At 49.9% G+C, this 15,972-nt stretch overlaps 2 protein-coding genes across 2 annotated transcripts; one reads left to right on the plus strand and one right to left on the minus strand.

Annotated features, from left to right (window-relative positions):
* The first annotated feature begins 157 nt into the window (after positions 1–157).
* On the plus strand, positions 158–1,468 carry LOC141091719 (histone H2A type 1-like). The gene has a single exon (XM_073577409.1). The coding sequence runs from the start codon at positions 197–199 to the stop codon at positions 587–589; it is 393 nt and encodes a 130-aa protein (XP_073433510.1). The 5' UTR covers positions 158–196; the 3' UTR covers positions 590–1,468.
* LOC141091698 (lymphocyte antigen 6E-like) lies at positions 1,223–13,911 on the minus strand. Its single transcript, XM_073577392.1, has 4 exons — positions 13,902–13,911; positions 13,676–13,795; positions 12,999–13,194; positions 1,223–1,325 (listed from the first exon to the last, which is right to left on the minus strand). Exons 1-4 carry the CDS (start codon positions 13,909–13,911, stop codon positions 1,223–1,225), a joined length of 429 nt encoding a protein of 142 aa, XP_073433493.1.
* Positions 13,912–15,972: the final 2,061 nt, after the last annotated feature.

The following is a 15,972-nucleotide window of genomic DNA, read 5'->3' on the forward strand; positions in this document are numbered from 1 at the left end:
CTGTCAGTCGCTCCGCCCACTGCAGCTCATTGGTGGCTCCACAAGTCTGATTTACATTGGTAACTTGTGATCCATCCAATGACAGGAGAGGAGGGCGGGGCAGATGATTATAAAAGCGACAGCCGCGCAGCTATTGCTTTATATCACTCAGGTTTTTTTTTTTTTCTGTTTTTTCTTGTTATCAGCGATCACCACCATGTCTGGACGCGGCAAACAAGGAGGGAAGGTCCGCGCTAAAGCCAAGACCCGCTCATCCCGGGCGGGACTGCAGTTCCCGGTTGGCCGTGTGCACAGGCTTCTCCGCAAGGGCAACTACGCCGAGAGGGTGGGCGCCGGCGCTCCGGTCTATCTGGCCGCTGTGCTGGAGTATCTGACCGCTGAGATCCTGGAATTGGCCGGTAATGCCGCCCGAGACAACAAGAAGACCCGCATCATCCCCCGACACCTGCAGCTGGCGGTGCGCAATGACGAGGAGCTGAACAGGCTGCTGGGTGGGGTGACCATCGCCCAGGGGGGCGTCCTGCCCAACATCCAGGCCGTGCTGTTGCCCAAGAAGACCGAGAGCAGCAAGTCCGGCAAGAGCAAGTGAGCGCTGCCGCCGATCCCACCTACACAACCAAAGGCTCTTCTAAGAGCCACCCACCCCGTCACCACCAGAGCTGACGCCGCTGATCTCGGGTCCTCACGTTCCAGACACCACGGGCTGCCGCCACCAGTCTGTAGGTTGCTGCGCACACTGGAATCCGCTGTGCGGTTTCTACCCAAAACACTGGAGTGTCGGGAGATGAATGGGATAATATCATATGAAGCCTCAGACCTGTGGGGGGAGAGGAGTCCCTCATTAGTGTCTGATCCTCCGGCCCCTGACATCGCTGTGGAGATAACACGCAGTGATCACGTATCGGGGGGGGAGTTGGCGGCCGCTGCCGGCGATTCTACACATCAGTGACTGCGGCTCCTCCCGGAGGACGATCCCGTGATGGCGGCTCTGGAGGGCTGGACTCAGCGCGGTTCTCGGGTGACCGGATTGTGATCTCCGCTGTCAGCCGTGACCGGTAGTAATCCTCCGCGGAACAAGAGCGGGAACTTCAAATCCCCCAACGGATCCTGTGATCAGACAATGAGCGGGAATCCTCGGTAAAGCGCCGTCCTCACTGACGTACATACACGTCTTTCCTCCTCCGTTTAACTCCTTACTTGCCGTGTTGCTGCTGATCTCCCCTTATTTAGCAGTGTCCACAGATGCGGCACCTTCTCCCCAGCCCCCGGCAGCGCTCACATCGGGCTCCTCCAGAGCATCTGCTGCTTGCAGCCCCCTGTAATCACTGCAGACACAACTGGGAGTCCTGATAATACTTACTAAAAGGGTTAACCCCACAATAGTGTAGTGTAATCAGCCGCAGGCTTCACTGAACAAATACTAAGTAACGCAGAAAAATAAGAATTAATAAAGCCAATAAACCACGAATCCTCCTGCTTTTCTTTCATTGCTAAAATATCACAGATCAAAGCATCATACCTAGTGAGGAGCGAGCAGTAAAGAGCTCGGGTGCTCGTTCGGGTTGAGCAAATTTGAATACTCAGGTACTTGGACAGAACAACGAGCCCAATGTAAGTGCATGGGAGACCCCAGCATTTCTACATGGATCCCCCCCGAGGGTCCTTTTCAGGTCTAAAAACATCTGAAAATGATGGAAACACTGCTGCAATGACAGGGGACATCATGGGGATCACCCCTGGAAGCATTCCTGACTCCTAGGTCACAGCTTTATCATTGTAGCATTTACCAACCCTAGGTGGCCATGTGGTGTGTGACACATAAGCAGACACATCTTGTTTCATTTATGAGGAGGGACTCTGAAAGACAAGTGTAAAGATCGATGTTTCAAATATATCCCTACTAGTGTTGAGCATTCCGATACTGCAAATATCTGGTATCGGCCGATATTCGCTATATCGGAATTCCGATACCGAGTACCGATATTTTTTCAATATCGGAATCGGAAGTTCCCATAATGCAAAGAGCCACTGCTGTGGCTCTGATTGGCTGCCGAAATGATGTCATCATGATGCGCCGTCAGTTCGAGCCTTCCGGGGGAGGGGGGGTCTTTGCAGACTGCCCGGGGTTCTGTGCGGACTGCCGGGGTCCGTACCGGCCTCCCGGTGGTCTGTGCCGACTGCCCTGGGGGCTGTGCCGGCCTGCCGGTGGTCTGGCCGACTGCCCGGGGGTCTGTGCGGACTGCCGTGGGTCTGTACCGGGCTGCCGGGGGGCTGTGCCGACTGTCCGGGGGTCTGTGCAGGATCGTCCGATGGGACTACAAGTCTCATCGGGCGATGCCTGCTACCATGACGGTGATTGACACATTAACCAATGATGGGACAGTAGTAGTCCCATCATCCGGCCTATGTGTTGAATGTAAAAAAAAAAAAAAAAACATACTACATACATGCAACATGCATACTACATATATACCACATATACCGGGTGTTAGGGTCGGCGGAACGCACCAGATATAAATAATGGAAGGCGCGTTCGCCGCCCGGGGTCCACCGTGCGGTAGATGACAAGACCGCTGCTGGACAATGGCAGATACGCTAGAAGTGCGAAACAGCGCTCGGGTTAACGTCACCCGAGAGCGGACTCTGTTTAGTCACAGAGACGCCAAAGTATGAACTAGACGTAAAGGCTGAACCTGTTAGCTGCACAGGTCAGCCGGCGTGTGGCGTCGCAGCTGCGAACACCAAAAGCTGCTACTACTGCAGCGCGGCCGTAACTGAAGCCGCTAAGCGACGATGCCGGAGGAGCCGGGCACCGACGGACGCTAGTGTAGGTGAGGAAGGCTCAGTGGCGTGTAGCCTGCCACAATCTGGAGCTGACTAACCCAACATACTGTCACCATTCGTAATATCCGAGGGAAGGGGTTTCATAATAAGTCAGACACCAGTCCATGCATCCATCACCATACACACACAGAATAATATGCTACACTAGCGCATGGCCGAGCCGCCATGCAGGCTTTTTATAGCCATGCGCTTCCGGGACCTTCCAGTACTATAGGAAGGACCAATCAGATCCGACATAGGACCTGCACATGTGACCCCTGCTCTCCACTGAGAAGACAAGTTGCGGGCATGCCCAGTCGCACGGCGCGAGGACTTAGCCTCTAGAGCAGTTCCCTGCAAAGCAGGTTGCGTTATCATTGCTGCACCAGAGGTGGCAGCAACATCCAGGCTCACAGAACGAGTCTGCGGGGAATGCCTGGTTCGCCGAGATTGCTGAGCAGGAGTCCGAGCGGTCGGAGGAGAATGGGAGACCGCAGGATGTCTGGCTCTGGATTCCTGCTGTGCAGTGCCAGGAATCCGACGCCTAACACCGGGGGTCTGTGCTGGCCTGCCGGTGGTCTGTACCGGCCTACTGGGGGGTTGTGTCGACCGTGCAGGGGTCTGTGCAGGCTGCGGGGGTCTGTGCAGGATCGCCCGATGGGACTACAAGTCCCGTCGGGCGATGCCTGCTACAATGACGGTGATTGACACATTAGCCAATGATGGGAGAGTAGTAGTCCCATCATCCGGCCTATGTGTTGAATGTAAAAAAAAATGCATAATACATACATACTACAAATATACCAGCCCCCCGGCAGAATGCTCTGACCCCCGGACAGTCGGCACAGACCACCGGCAGGCCGGCACAGTGGTATATATGTTGCATCCATGTGGTATGTATGTAGTATGTATTTTTTTTTTTTTTTTACATTCAACACATAAGCCGGATGATGGGACTACTACTGTCCCATCATTGGCTAATGTGTCAATCACCGTCATGGTAGCAGGCATCGCCCGATGGGACTTGTAGTCCCATCAGACGATCCTGCACAGACCCCCGGACAGTTGGCACAGACCACTGGCAGGCCGGCACAGCCCCCCGCAGCCTGCACAGACACCCGGACAGTCGGTACAGACCACCGGCAGGCCGGCACAGACCACCGGCAGTCCGCACAGACCCCCAGGTAGTCGGCACAGACCCCTGGAAGATCCGTACACCCCCCCCCCCCCCCCGAGAGGCTGTACAAGGAGAGAAAAGGGTTTCTCTTATTCCGATACCGGAAGTCCCATAGACTTGAATGGGACTTCCGGTATCGGAATCGGCGATACCCGATACTTTTTTCGTATCGGGCCGATACCATCCGATCCGATATTTTAGGGTATCGGATAGTATCGCTCAACACTAATCCCTACTTAAAAGTGTGTGTATTTTACATGTGCGGCAGGTTGGGCTAGTAGAGTAAACCAGATTTATTTGTACTGATTTTACTCTGGGGGGCGCCATTTTGCAGTTCGCCTCAGGCAGCAGAGAGACTAGGTTGACCCCTGGGGCAAGAGTAATATAGTGTTACATAAAAAAGACAAATGTAATAACAAAAGTCAAAATCAATGTGTAGAACTTTTATTTTTAAAATTTTATGTTTGATTTTAACACAAAGCAGAAATTAGAAGGCAAAGGAGGCTTTCATCAATGTTTTCCTAAAATACAGTACATTGGATTGGGGATAAGAGGCTGAACACTGGACTAGAGGAAGGGGCTCAGGGAGCTCTAATTGTCCATGGGGGCACACAATCCCTGCTTTGCCCCAAGGTACTTGATGCCCATAATTTAGGTTACTTTATGGTTTCTACATGGAAGTCAATTAGGTTTATAATACACCTGACAGAGAACCTGGAGAACAATCCTAACCGCATCCTGCCCGCACAGCTGAGGGTTTGCCACAGTGGTATCCTCTGTGGGGTAAACACATGACGACATATCTCTGCTCAGAATATTGTGTTACACTCTATCAGTCTGTTTCCCACAGAGGATTGTCTGGATACGATTGCAGCAATCCCTCAGCTGTGAAAAGTATAAAGCTAATCAAGACTTTTACTCTGCAGATGTGAACAAGATTCTTTTCATTCATTGAAAGAGGAAGCAGAGCTTTCAGAAATGGGAAGAAAAATGAAATCTAGGTCCATGAAGTTCCGATCTCTTTATTTCTGAGTTGTGCTGGTGTCTCACGTCTGCGGTTACAGGACTGAGCTCTTCAGGATTGTCAGGAGTAGAGTTGAGCGACTTTTGGTTTTTTAGGGTCGCGTTTCGTTTCGTGAAACCCGACTTTTCCAAAAGTCGGGTCGAGCAAGATCGTCCGATTATAGGGAAAAGTCGGGGTCGTCCCGAAACACGAAACCCAATGTAAGTCAATGGGGAATAAAAGTCGGCAGTGAGAGGAGGACAGGAAACACACCTACAGTGCCCATTTGAATGCCAAATGCATCAATTCTTCTTACTTAAGCTTGTCAACCTTAATTAACTTCATAATACAAGTTACGCACTGAAAAATGGGGGTTATTTGGCTAAAGTTGTGGGGGGGGAGGGCTGGCTCCAGGTTTTCATGTGCCCTGGGCGAAAGAGCTCCCCTTTAACACATAATACCACAACTCATGATGCTCCGATACGGCAGAGAAATAGCGGTATAGTACAATGAAAAATACCTCACTTTTTACATCTCATGACGAGGCCCATCTATTTCTCCATACAGAATCATTGGTCCCATATAATGTTTGAAACAGTATATGATGAGCTCCACATAATGCTACAGTATATGTTGGTCCCCATGGATGAAGCTCCACTGTCTTATGGCCCCAAATAATGCTCCAAACATAATGGGCCCCATTTCTAATGCTCTAGTGTATAATGGGCCCTGTAAATGCTGCTCCAGTGTCTGATGTCCACCTTTGGAATGTTCCAGTGTATAATTCTCCAGAGTATAGTGCTCCTCAAAAATTGCTGTCCCAACATTGAAAACAATGAAATAAGTCTCCTCGCTAGGGAATCCCTGTACTTGTCTGGACTCCTCGTCGTCCCCATCTTCCATCTCACTGCACAGTATTTCAACCTTGCAAGTGCTGTGATCCTGAGCAAGCAGGGGGGGCTCACTCGTTGGTGACGGCACTGGCACAGGGCCTCTGATAGTACGGTGGTGTGTCTGATGGCGGGTGGGCCGAACCTGCACTTTCATCTGCAGCTTCCTCTTTGTCACGGTGTAAGATGGAACTGTATATGGGAAGGGTAACCTGAGTTTCATCAGGGTCAGATTCAGGCCGTGTAGCGTGCGAGGGGAATGTAGTGGTCTGGGTCAATGTACCAGCAGATTCATCGAGCAGTGGCTGGGCATCAGTGCACTTGTGTCGCCCCCAGGAGTACAGTCGCCACAGTGGCATTACCTTCCTCCTAGGGAGTGTGATGTCATGCTTGGGAGCAACGAACGATCTCTCTAGCAGGTTAACTGATTGGGCGGCGTTATTCCCACGAGTCATGACCCTCCAAACAGCGTTCATGAAGGCAAAGTGTTTGTTTTACGTGGGCAGTATGGTTGCAAAGCTGAACCTTAAAGGAATGTCCAGAAGGGCACCACCAGGAGTGGAGCCTAGGGTTAAATTCGACTCCACCTGGGAAACCTCAAACATGCCAGCTACAGAACAGATGCACACATTGCAAGCTTAATTCCGTTAACGAACGAGACTCCGTCATGCCCCGCGGTCCGAGTCCGGCTTACTAGAGGGACACGTGAGTCTCTGGCACATGAGATTGGCCAATAACTGGTGTGTCATGCCCTTACATGTCCGTGGCTGCATGTGCGCTACACTGAAAAGGCCAGCGTTTGTCGCTTACAGGTGCAGATAACCCGCTGAACAACGTTAGTGATGGTGATCACTGATTACAATTATTACCCGCGAACAATGATTTCCCAGTAAGTGCAGGTCAACTGAAGTTCCGGAATTAGGCCTAACCGTCATTCCTGAAAAAATGAAAAACTTACGTGTGCAAACCACAGGTGCTGTAGCTTGCTTAACAGCTCGCCAGCTGTTCTCACGCCCAGTATGGATTACACGTGATTGCACAAAGGTGAGAAAGGGTACCGTATCCCCAGATAACATGTATGGATAGCGTACACATTCAAAATATATGTCTCAGGAGGCAGGCTCAGATGGTGTTAGGCCCAGTATGGATTGCACGTGATTGCACAAAGGTGAGAAAGGGTACCGTATCCCCAGATAACATGTATGGATAGCATAGTGTACACATTCAAAATATATGTCTCAGGAGGCAGGCTCAGACGGTGTTAGGCCCAGTATGGATTGCACGTGATTGCACAAAGGTTAGAAAGGGTACCGTATCCCCGGATAACATGTATGGATAGCGTACACATTCAAAATATATGTCTCAGGAGGCAGGCTCAGACGGTGTCAGGCCCAGTATGGATTGCACGTGATTGCACAAAGGTTAGAAAGGGTACCGTTTCCCCGGATAACATGTATGGATAGCGTACACATTCAAAATATATGTCTATACATCAGGAGGCAGGCTCAAACGGTGTCAGGCACAGTATGGATTTGACGGCCCAGATTACACAGCGGAGGAGCAGGGAGAGGTAAAGATTGCAAATGCTGGGGCCCTGCCCAAGCAAGGGGGGCCCACTCGTGGGCGTCGGTACTGGCACTGGGCCCCTCATAGTACAGCGGTGTGTCTGACGGCGGGTGTGCACCACCACCGTCAGAGACACTTGATTGCACTATGAGGGACCCTGTGCCAGTGCCCGCGCCCAAGAGTCGGCCTACCCACCTGTCCAGGGCAACGGCACTCGCACGGTGTCGTGCGCTAGGTGGTGACCCCGGCCATGGGGGGGGAGGCAGCACAGTTAGGGAGTTTTAGAAAGTGGCATATGTTGATGTTGGACATTCAGCTTATGCAAAAGGCGAAATAGGTGAAGTCCCAGGAAGAGGTGGACCAAAGCAAGCCATTTTTCTGTCACCCTATGTGTCATCAGGGGAAGGTGGGACAAAATCCTTGGAAACCCATGCATGGTTCATTTTAATGAAGGTTAGATCATCCACATTTTGGGTTGACAGACGGGTCCTTTTTTCTGTCAGGATTGATCCAGCTGCACTGAAGACTCTTTCCGATAGCACACTTGCAGCTGGGCAAGCGAGCTCCTGTAAGGCATATTGGGCCAATTCAGGCCAGGTGTCCAGTTTAGTGGCCCAATAGTCAAAGGGGAATGACCTGTGTGGGAGAACATCGATATGGGAGGAAAAGTAGTTTGTAACCATAGTTGACAACTGCTGTCTCCTGTCACTTTCCATCGATGCTGTATTACCAGTTGTGTGAGCGGTACTTGAAAAATCAGTCCACAACACTGTCATGAAACCCCTGTCTCCAACGCCACTTCTGCTGTGTGCACCACGAACACCTCTGCCAAGCTGCCCCCGGCCCGTACGGCTCGTGTGAGAACCATCACCGCTGCTGTGTGCTGGGAATGCCTCAAGCAACCGATTTACCAGAGTTGCTTGTTTATTAGCCAATATTAGGTCAAGGTTCTCCTGTGGCATGATGTTTTGTAATTTGCCTTTATAGCGTGGATCCAGGATGCTGGCCAACCAGTAGTCATCATCGTTCATCATTTTGGCAATGCGGGGGTCCCTTTTTAGGATGCGCAAGGCATAATCTGACATGTGGGCCAATGTTCCCGGTGTCAATGATGCACTGCGAGTGCTGGTTGGAGGAGCACTTTCTGGCAAATCCACATCCCTCCAGTCACGCACAAACCCTGTACCAGACCTTGCCACGCCAACATTTTCACTTGCCCCACGAGATGCATCCTCCTCCCCTAAGTAATCATCCCCATCATCATCCTCCTCCTCCTCTTCTTCCTCCACCTCGTCCAGGAGAGGTCCCTGAGCAGACAATGGCTGAATGTCATCAAGGATTCCCTCCTCCTCTTCCTCCTCATCAACATTGGCTGCAGACGCCTGCTCCTTAAGGTGCGTCAAAGTTTGCATGAGCAGACGCATAAGTGGGATGCTCATGCTTAGGATGGCGTCGTCTGCGCTTACCAGCCGTGTGCATTCCTCAAAACACTGAAGGACTTTACAGAGGTCTTTCAGCTTCGACCACTGCACACCTGTCAACTCCATGTCTGCTCTCAAAGTGCCTGGCCGTGTATCCTCCCACAAATGCATTATGGCCTGCCTCTGCTCGCACAGCCGCTCCACCATGTGCAGGGTGGAGTTCCACCTTGTTGCAATGTCGATAATCAGGCGGTGGTTGGGAAGGTGGAGCAATCGCTGCAGCTTCTGCATACGAACGGAGTGTACAGGCGACCGGCGGATGTGCGCGCACAGTCTTCGCACCTTCTGGAGCAGGGCTGTTAACTCCGGATAATTTTTGAGGAAGCACTGCACCACCAGGTTCAAGGTGTGAGCCAAGCAAGGTATGTGGCTGAGTTTTGAAAGGGCTATGGCTGCCACAAAATTACGGCCGTTATCACTAACTACCTTGCCTGCCTCAAGATGTACACTGCCCAGCCATGACTCAGTTTGTCGCTGAAAGTACTCGGCCAGCACCTCGGCGGTATGTCTGTCGCCCAAACACATCATCTGCAACACAGCCTGCTGACGCTTTCCACTAGCTGCTCGATAGGGGGACACATCGTGTGCAACAGTGGCAGCTGCAGATGGAGTGCTCGTACGACTGCGCTCTGTGGACGAGCTTTCGCTTCTGGAGGAGGAGGAGGAGGAGGAGGGTGGAACGCCTACAGCCAACTGTTTCCTGTACCGTGGGCTAGGCAGCACTGTCCCACCACCGCTGTCCCCTGTGGACCCTGCATCCACCACATTAACCCAGTGCGCAGTGATGGACACGTAATGGCCCTGGCCATGCCGACTGGACCATGCATCAGTTGTGAGGTGCACCTTTCCGCTCACTGACTGCTTGAGTGCATGGACTATGCGGTCTTTCACATGATGGTGGAGGGCTGGGATGGCTTTGCGAGAGAAGAAGTGGCGACTGGGTAGGTCATAGCGTGGTACTGCATAAGCCATGAGTTCGCGGAAAGCTGTGCTTTCCACCAACCGAAAGGGCATCATCTCAAACGAGATTAGTTTGGCAATGTGGGCGTTCAAACCCAGTGTACGCGGATGAGAGACTGAGTACTTTCTTGACCTATTCATCGTGTCTGGGAGGGTGAGCTGGACTTGAGAGCTGCATATGGTGGAAGTAGCGGTGGACAGGGCGGACTGAGAGAGGGTTGATGATGGTGATGGAGTTGGTGTTCTTTCTGATGGCCTAGAATCAGTCTTTCGTTGATATAACAGTGGGATTCCCTGACTGCTGTGGCCTTGCAACGACACCTCAACATTTGCTGCTGTGCTAACCGGTGGGCTTACAGTGGGGGAAACAATGTAGCATTGCTGACTACCTTCGTTGTGATCAGTTGCACATGTGGCACTTGAGGTTTGGTGTTGTGTCCACGCTTGCAAGTGCATGCTGGTTAAATGTCTAAGCATGCAACTGGTTTTCAAATTTTTCAGATTTTTCCCTCGGCTAAAGGTCTTTGCGCACTTCTTACAGATAACCTTGGCCTGATCACGAGGATTTTGTTCAAAAAAGTGCCACACTGCACTCTTCCTACTTTGGCAGACATTTTGCGGCCTAGCACGATGTGATCTTTTGACCCTCTGGACAAGCTGTCCAGCAACTCTTTTGATGTTTGGAACCTGTCTTTGGAGTGCTCCGGGCCTGCCAGATAACAGCTGTTGCGATGTCGATGTCTGCAGTGGATGCTCCTCATCTGAGCTATTGGATGCAGCACCCTCTTCCCCCAATGGATGCCAATCTGGGTCAACAACTGGGTCATCCATCACCTCCTCTTCTATGTCATGTGCACCTTCCTCTGTGTCACCGTGTATGGTGGTATAGTGTGCGGGAAGGGGCACCTGAGTCTCATCAGGGTCAGAATCTGGCTCTGTACACTGCGAGGACAATGTAGTGCTCTGAGTGAATGTACCAGCAGAATCATCCATCAGCGGCTGTGCATCAGTGCACTCCATGTCAGATTCATCTTGGCCTGGGTAATTCACCATTTGACTTGATAATCCAGGCATGGTATGTGAAAACAGCTCCATGGAGTAATCAGTAGTATGGCCTGCGTCATCCTTCAATCTTGGTTGGGGTGAAGGACACAAGGAAAGGTGTGGTTCATGAACATGAGCCTCCAATGACGACTCAGTGCTTTTACTTTTTACAACTGAATAAGAGGAGGCGATAGAGCTGGAGGCTGAGTCAGCAATGTAAGACAAAACTTTTTCCTGATGCTCTGGCTTTAAAAGCGGTTTGCCAACTCCTAGAAAACTAAGCGTTCGAGGCCTTATGTAGCCAGACGATGATGCAGGCTCAACACCTCCTGCATTCGGTCCTATTTTGCTCTTGCCACTACCATCAGATCCACCACCAACACCATCATTACCAGCTGCCAACCCCAGCCCAATTCCACGGCCTCTTCCACCAGCCTTCCTCATTTTTGGTAGAAATGTAGACAAAATCCAACAAACTATATAGTATGTAAAACAAGGTACAAGGTGTCTATAGGACAGGGGAGATTTTGAATTTCTGCAGACACTTGTGGACACTGGACACTTTTGGATTGTGTGAGGCCCACTGATATCTGAGCGCTATGTGACAGGCTCGATGGCACAGCTGTGACCTAAGTGACTAGAGGATAAGGGAGATTTTGAATCTCTGCACACACTTTTGGACACTGGACACTTTTGGATTGTGTGAGGCCCAATGAATATCTGAGCGCTATGTGACAGGCTCGATGGCACAGCTGTGACAAAAGTGACTAGAGGATAAGGGAGATTTTGAATCTCTGCACACACTTTTGGACACTGGACACTTTTGGATTGTGTGAAGCCCAATGAATATCTGAGCGCTATGTGACAGGCTCGATGGCACAACTGTGACCTAAGTGACTAGAGGATAAGGGAGATTTTGAATCTCTGCACACACTTTTGGACACTGGACACTTTTGGATTGTGTGAGGCCCACTGATATCTGAGCGCTATGTGACAGGCTCGATGGCACAGCTGTGACAAAAGTGACTAGAGGATAAGGGAGATTTTGAATCTCTGCACACACTTTTGGACACTGGATACTTTTGGATTGTGTGAGGCCCAATGAATATCTGAGCGCTATTTGACAGGCTCGATGGCACAGCTGTGACCAAAGTGACTAGAGGATAAGGGAGATTGGATTGCTTTTAAAAAATCAGTTTGCGGAGCAGTGGGTAAACAGCAATGCCAGCCTGTCAGGAAGCCTTAAAAGGCAGCCCAACAACCAACACCACTGATACACCACAATATAGCCTCCCCTTGCACTGCACACACAGTGACTGGTGTGTTGTGCAAGCCAAATTTCTATCAGCAGCAGAAGCAGTTTTTTTTTCTTCTCAGCAGGACAAAAAAAAAAAATTGGGATTGCTTTTAAAAAAGCAGTTTGAGGCCCAATGAATATCTGAGCGCTATGTGACAGGCTCGATGGCACAGCTGTGACCAAAGTGACTAGAGGATAAGGGAGATTGGATTGCTTTTAAAAAAGCAGTTTGCGGAGCAGTGGGTAAACAGCAATGCCAGCCTGTCAGGAAGCCTTAGAAGGCAGCCCAACAACCAACACCACTGATACACCACTTTATACCCTCCCCTTGCACTGCACACACAGTGACTGGTGTGTTGTGCAGGCCAAATCGCTAGCAGCAGAAGCAGTTTTTTTGTCTTCTTCCCTGCCTAACGCTTCCCTACAGAATCAGCAGCAACCTCTCCCTATACTGAGATCGGCAGAAGTAAGATGGCGGTCGCCGTGCACGCCCTTTTATACCCCCTGTGACGCCCACCAAAGCAAGCCAATCACTTGCATGCCCTTCTGAAAGATGGTGGTGACCCCTGCCTATGTCATCACGTCGCCCACAGTGTCCGTGGATCCTGATTGGCTGAAAAAGAGCGCAAAACAAACTTTTGAAACGCGACTTTGGCGCGTAAGTCGCCGACCTCGTGGCCGACCTCATCCTAGGGTCGGGTTTCGTTTCATGAAACCCGACTTTGCTAAAAGTCGGCGACTTTTGAAATTTTTCGACCCGTTTCGCTCAACTCTAGTCAGTAGGGATCCCAGCGCCAGGATGATGGCGGCAGAGCTGGCCTTGACGCTGGCGCCGCCGTTACACAGGTCGGTGGTGCAGCAGGAGGTGGAAGCAGAAGCCCCGGAAATACCGCTGCTGCTCGGAGTGCAAGACAATGCACACGACTTAGTGATGGAAGTAACCGAGATCGCACCTACAGCGGGGAAAAGCAAATCTGATGAGCTGACCGGGATGGGAAGGGTTAAACGCTGCTCGCAACAAGAATGTGGTTTATCCTCAGTACAAGTCACCGGCAGAAGGCTGCGTGCGGTACCTGGCACCGGTGTACACAGAGGACTAGGGGGCAACCTCTTCCTCTAGGGGAAAGAAGCTTTCATCATCACAGATGAGATTCTTTATGGCACCAGCAATGTGACTATGGATTCCTTACTGTACAAGCAAAGACACGATGGATTCTTCACTGTATGAACAGGAACTCTGCTGATTATTTACTGTACAAGCAGTGAGCCTCTGGATTCTTTACTGTAAGAGCAGGGTGACTGTAGACGTTTCTGCTGTAACATGTTATAACCAGGTGATATAAAATGGTTACACATGTACAGTCAGTGTAGACCGGTGCTGGCTGGAGCTGAATGTACAGGACTACGACCAGAAAACCAAAATGCTGAGCTCACCGACTCCGACTGACGCTTCCACTGTCCGACAATACGTTTCTCCATTCGTGCAGTTTGCCGCAGTCTGACAATTGGAGTTGGAACTTGCTGCTGTGCAGACGTAGCATTTCAGAGAGTAAGCTGCGGGCAGAAGGGGAAACATTACAGCGGACGTACATCACCTCCCAGTGTAGGCACAGAGGAGCGGCCTCCCTAGCAGCTGCTCCCGGCATCTACGTGGGCTCACCTATAGACATCTATACCTCTGCAAATCTAGCATGGAGGGCAGAGACAGTAACAGTGATCCACAGGCTCCACGGAGCACAGGACAACTCTGCCTACAGCTCCAATGGGAGAGTGCAGGTTATACAAGGGGCTTATGATGTTCGCTCCCCTCTCTGGGAGCAAATGTTGTTCCTATCTTCAAAAAGGGGAAGAAGGTGGACCCAGGTAACTATAGGCCGGTGAGTCTGACTTCTATACCAGGAAAGATCTTTGAACAAATTATTAAACAACATGTATGTCAATACCTGGATAAGAATGAAGTGATTAAACAGAGTCAGCATGGGTTTGTAACTAATAAGTCATGTCAGACTAACTTAATTTCCTTCTATGACGGTATCACTGATTGGGTGGATCAAGGAAATGCTGTAGATATAGTATATCTTGACTTCAGCAAAGCATTTGACAAAGTCTCTCATACAATCCTTATTGAAAAAATGATTAAGTATGGAATGGACAAGGCAACTGTTAGGTGGATTCATAACTGGCTTAGTGATCGGACCCAAAGAGTGGTCGTAAATGGCTGCACATCCAGTTGGAAGAATGTCTCAAGTGGGGTACCACAGGGCACTGTCCTGGGCTCTGTATTGTTCAACATCTTTATCAACGATTTAGATGAAGGAATTGAGGGTAAACTGATTAAATTTGCTGATGACACAAAGCTAGGAGGGATAGCTAATACTAGAGAAGAGAGAGAGAGGATTCAAAAAGATTTAAATAAACTGGAGAAGTGGGCAGCAACTAACAGAATGGTTTTTAACAGGGAGAAATGCAAAGTACTACATCTGGGCAATAAAAATGGAAAAAGCATATATAGAATGGGAGGAATAGGGCTAAGTGACAGCACATGTGAAAAAGACTTGGGTATACTAATAGATCACAGACTGAATATGAGTCAACAGTGTGATGCAGCAGCAAAAAAGGCAAATGCAATTCTAGGATGTATTAACAGAAGCATACAGTCTAGATCACGTGAAGTCATTATTTCCCTCTACTCCTCTTTGGTCAGACCTCATCTGGAATATTGTGTCCAGTTTTGGGCACCACATTTTAAAAAAGACATCAACAAACTGGAGCAAGTTCAGAAAAGAGCGACCAGAATGGTGACCAGTCTGCAAACCCTGTCTTATGAGGAAAGGTTGCAGGATTTGGGAATGTTTAGTTTGCAAAAGAGAAGACTGAGAGGAGACTTAATAGCTGTCTACAAATATCTAAAGGGCTGTCACATTGTAGAAGGATCAACTTTATTCTCATTTGCACAAGGAAAGACTAGAAGCAATGGGATGAAACTGAATGGGAGGAGACACAGATTAGATATTAGAAAAAACTTTTTGACAGTTAGAGTGATCAATGAGTGGAACAGGCTGCCACGAGAAGTGGTGAGTTCTCCTTCAATGGAAGTCTTCAAACAGAGGCTGGACAGACATCTGACTGGGATGATTTAGCGAATCCTGCTTTGAGCAGGGGGTTGGACCAGATGGCCCAGGAGGTCCCTTCCAACTCTACGGTTCTATGATTCTATGATTCTATGATCTAATCCTATCCTGTGTGATACTGTCTGCTGAGCCGTGTATCTAATCCCATCCTGTGTGATACTGACTGCTGAGCTGTGTATCTAATCCTCTCCTGTGTGATACTGACTGCTGAGCCGTGTATCTAATCCCATCCTGTGTGATACTGACTGCTGAGCTGTGTATCTAATTCTATCCTGTGTGATACTGACTGCTGAGCCGTGTATCTAATCCTCTCCTGTGTGATACTGACTGCTGAGCTGTGTATCTAATCCTCTCCTGTGTGATACTGACTTCTGAGCCGTGTATCTAATCCTCTCCTGTGTGATACTGACTGCTGAGCCGTGTATCTAATCCTACTGTGTGCTGAGCCGTGCATCTAATCCTCTCCTGTGTGATACTGACTGCTGAGCCGTGTATCTAATCCTCTCCTGTGTGATACTGACCGCTGAGCTGTGTATCTAATCCTCTCCTGTGTGATACTGACTTCTGAGCCGTGTATCTAATCCTCTCCTGTGTGATACT

This window comes from Dendrobates tinctorius, unplaced genomic scaffold, assembly GCF_039654945.1.
Source record: "Dendrobates tinctorius isolate UK_male_01 unplaced genomic scaffold, ASM3965494v1 ptg000055l, whole genome shotgun sequence".
In the NCBI taxonomy this organism is placed as follows: Eukaryota; Metazoa; Chordata; class Amphibia; order Anura; family Dendrobatidae; genus Dendrobates; species Dendrobates tinctorius.

Bases quoted from the DNA above. Each gene is read 5' to 3' on its own strand.
- LOC141091719 (XM_073577409.1), top strand. From the start codon at position 197: ATGTCTGGACGCGGCAAACAAGGAGGGAAGGTCCGCGCTAAAGCCAAG.
- LOC141091698 (XM_073577392.1), bottom strand. The intron at 13,195-13,675 runs GTGAGCTCAGCA...TCCCCGCTGTAG, and splicing joins GGAAGCGTCAGTCGGAGTCG to GTGCGATCTCGGTTACTTCC. The intron at 1,326-12,998 runs GTCGAAAAATTT...TTGTGTCTGCAG, and splicing joins ACTAGAGTTGAGCGAAACGG to TGATTACAGGGGGCTGCAAG.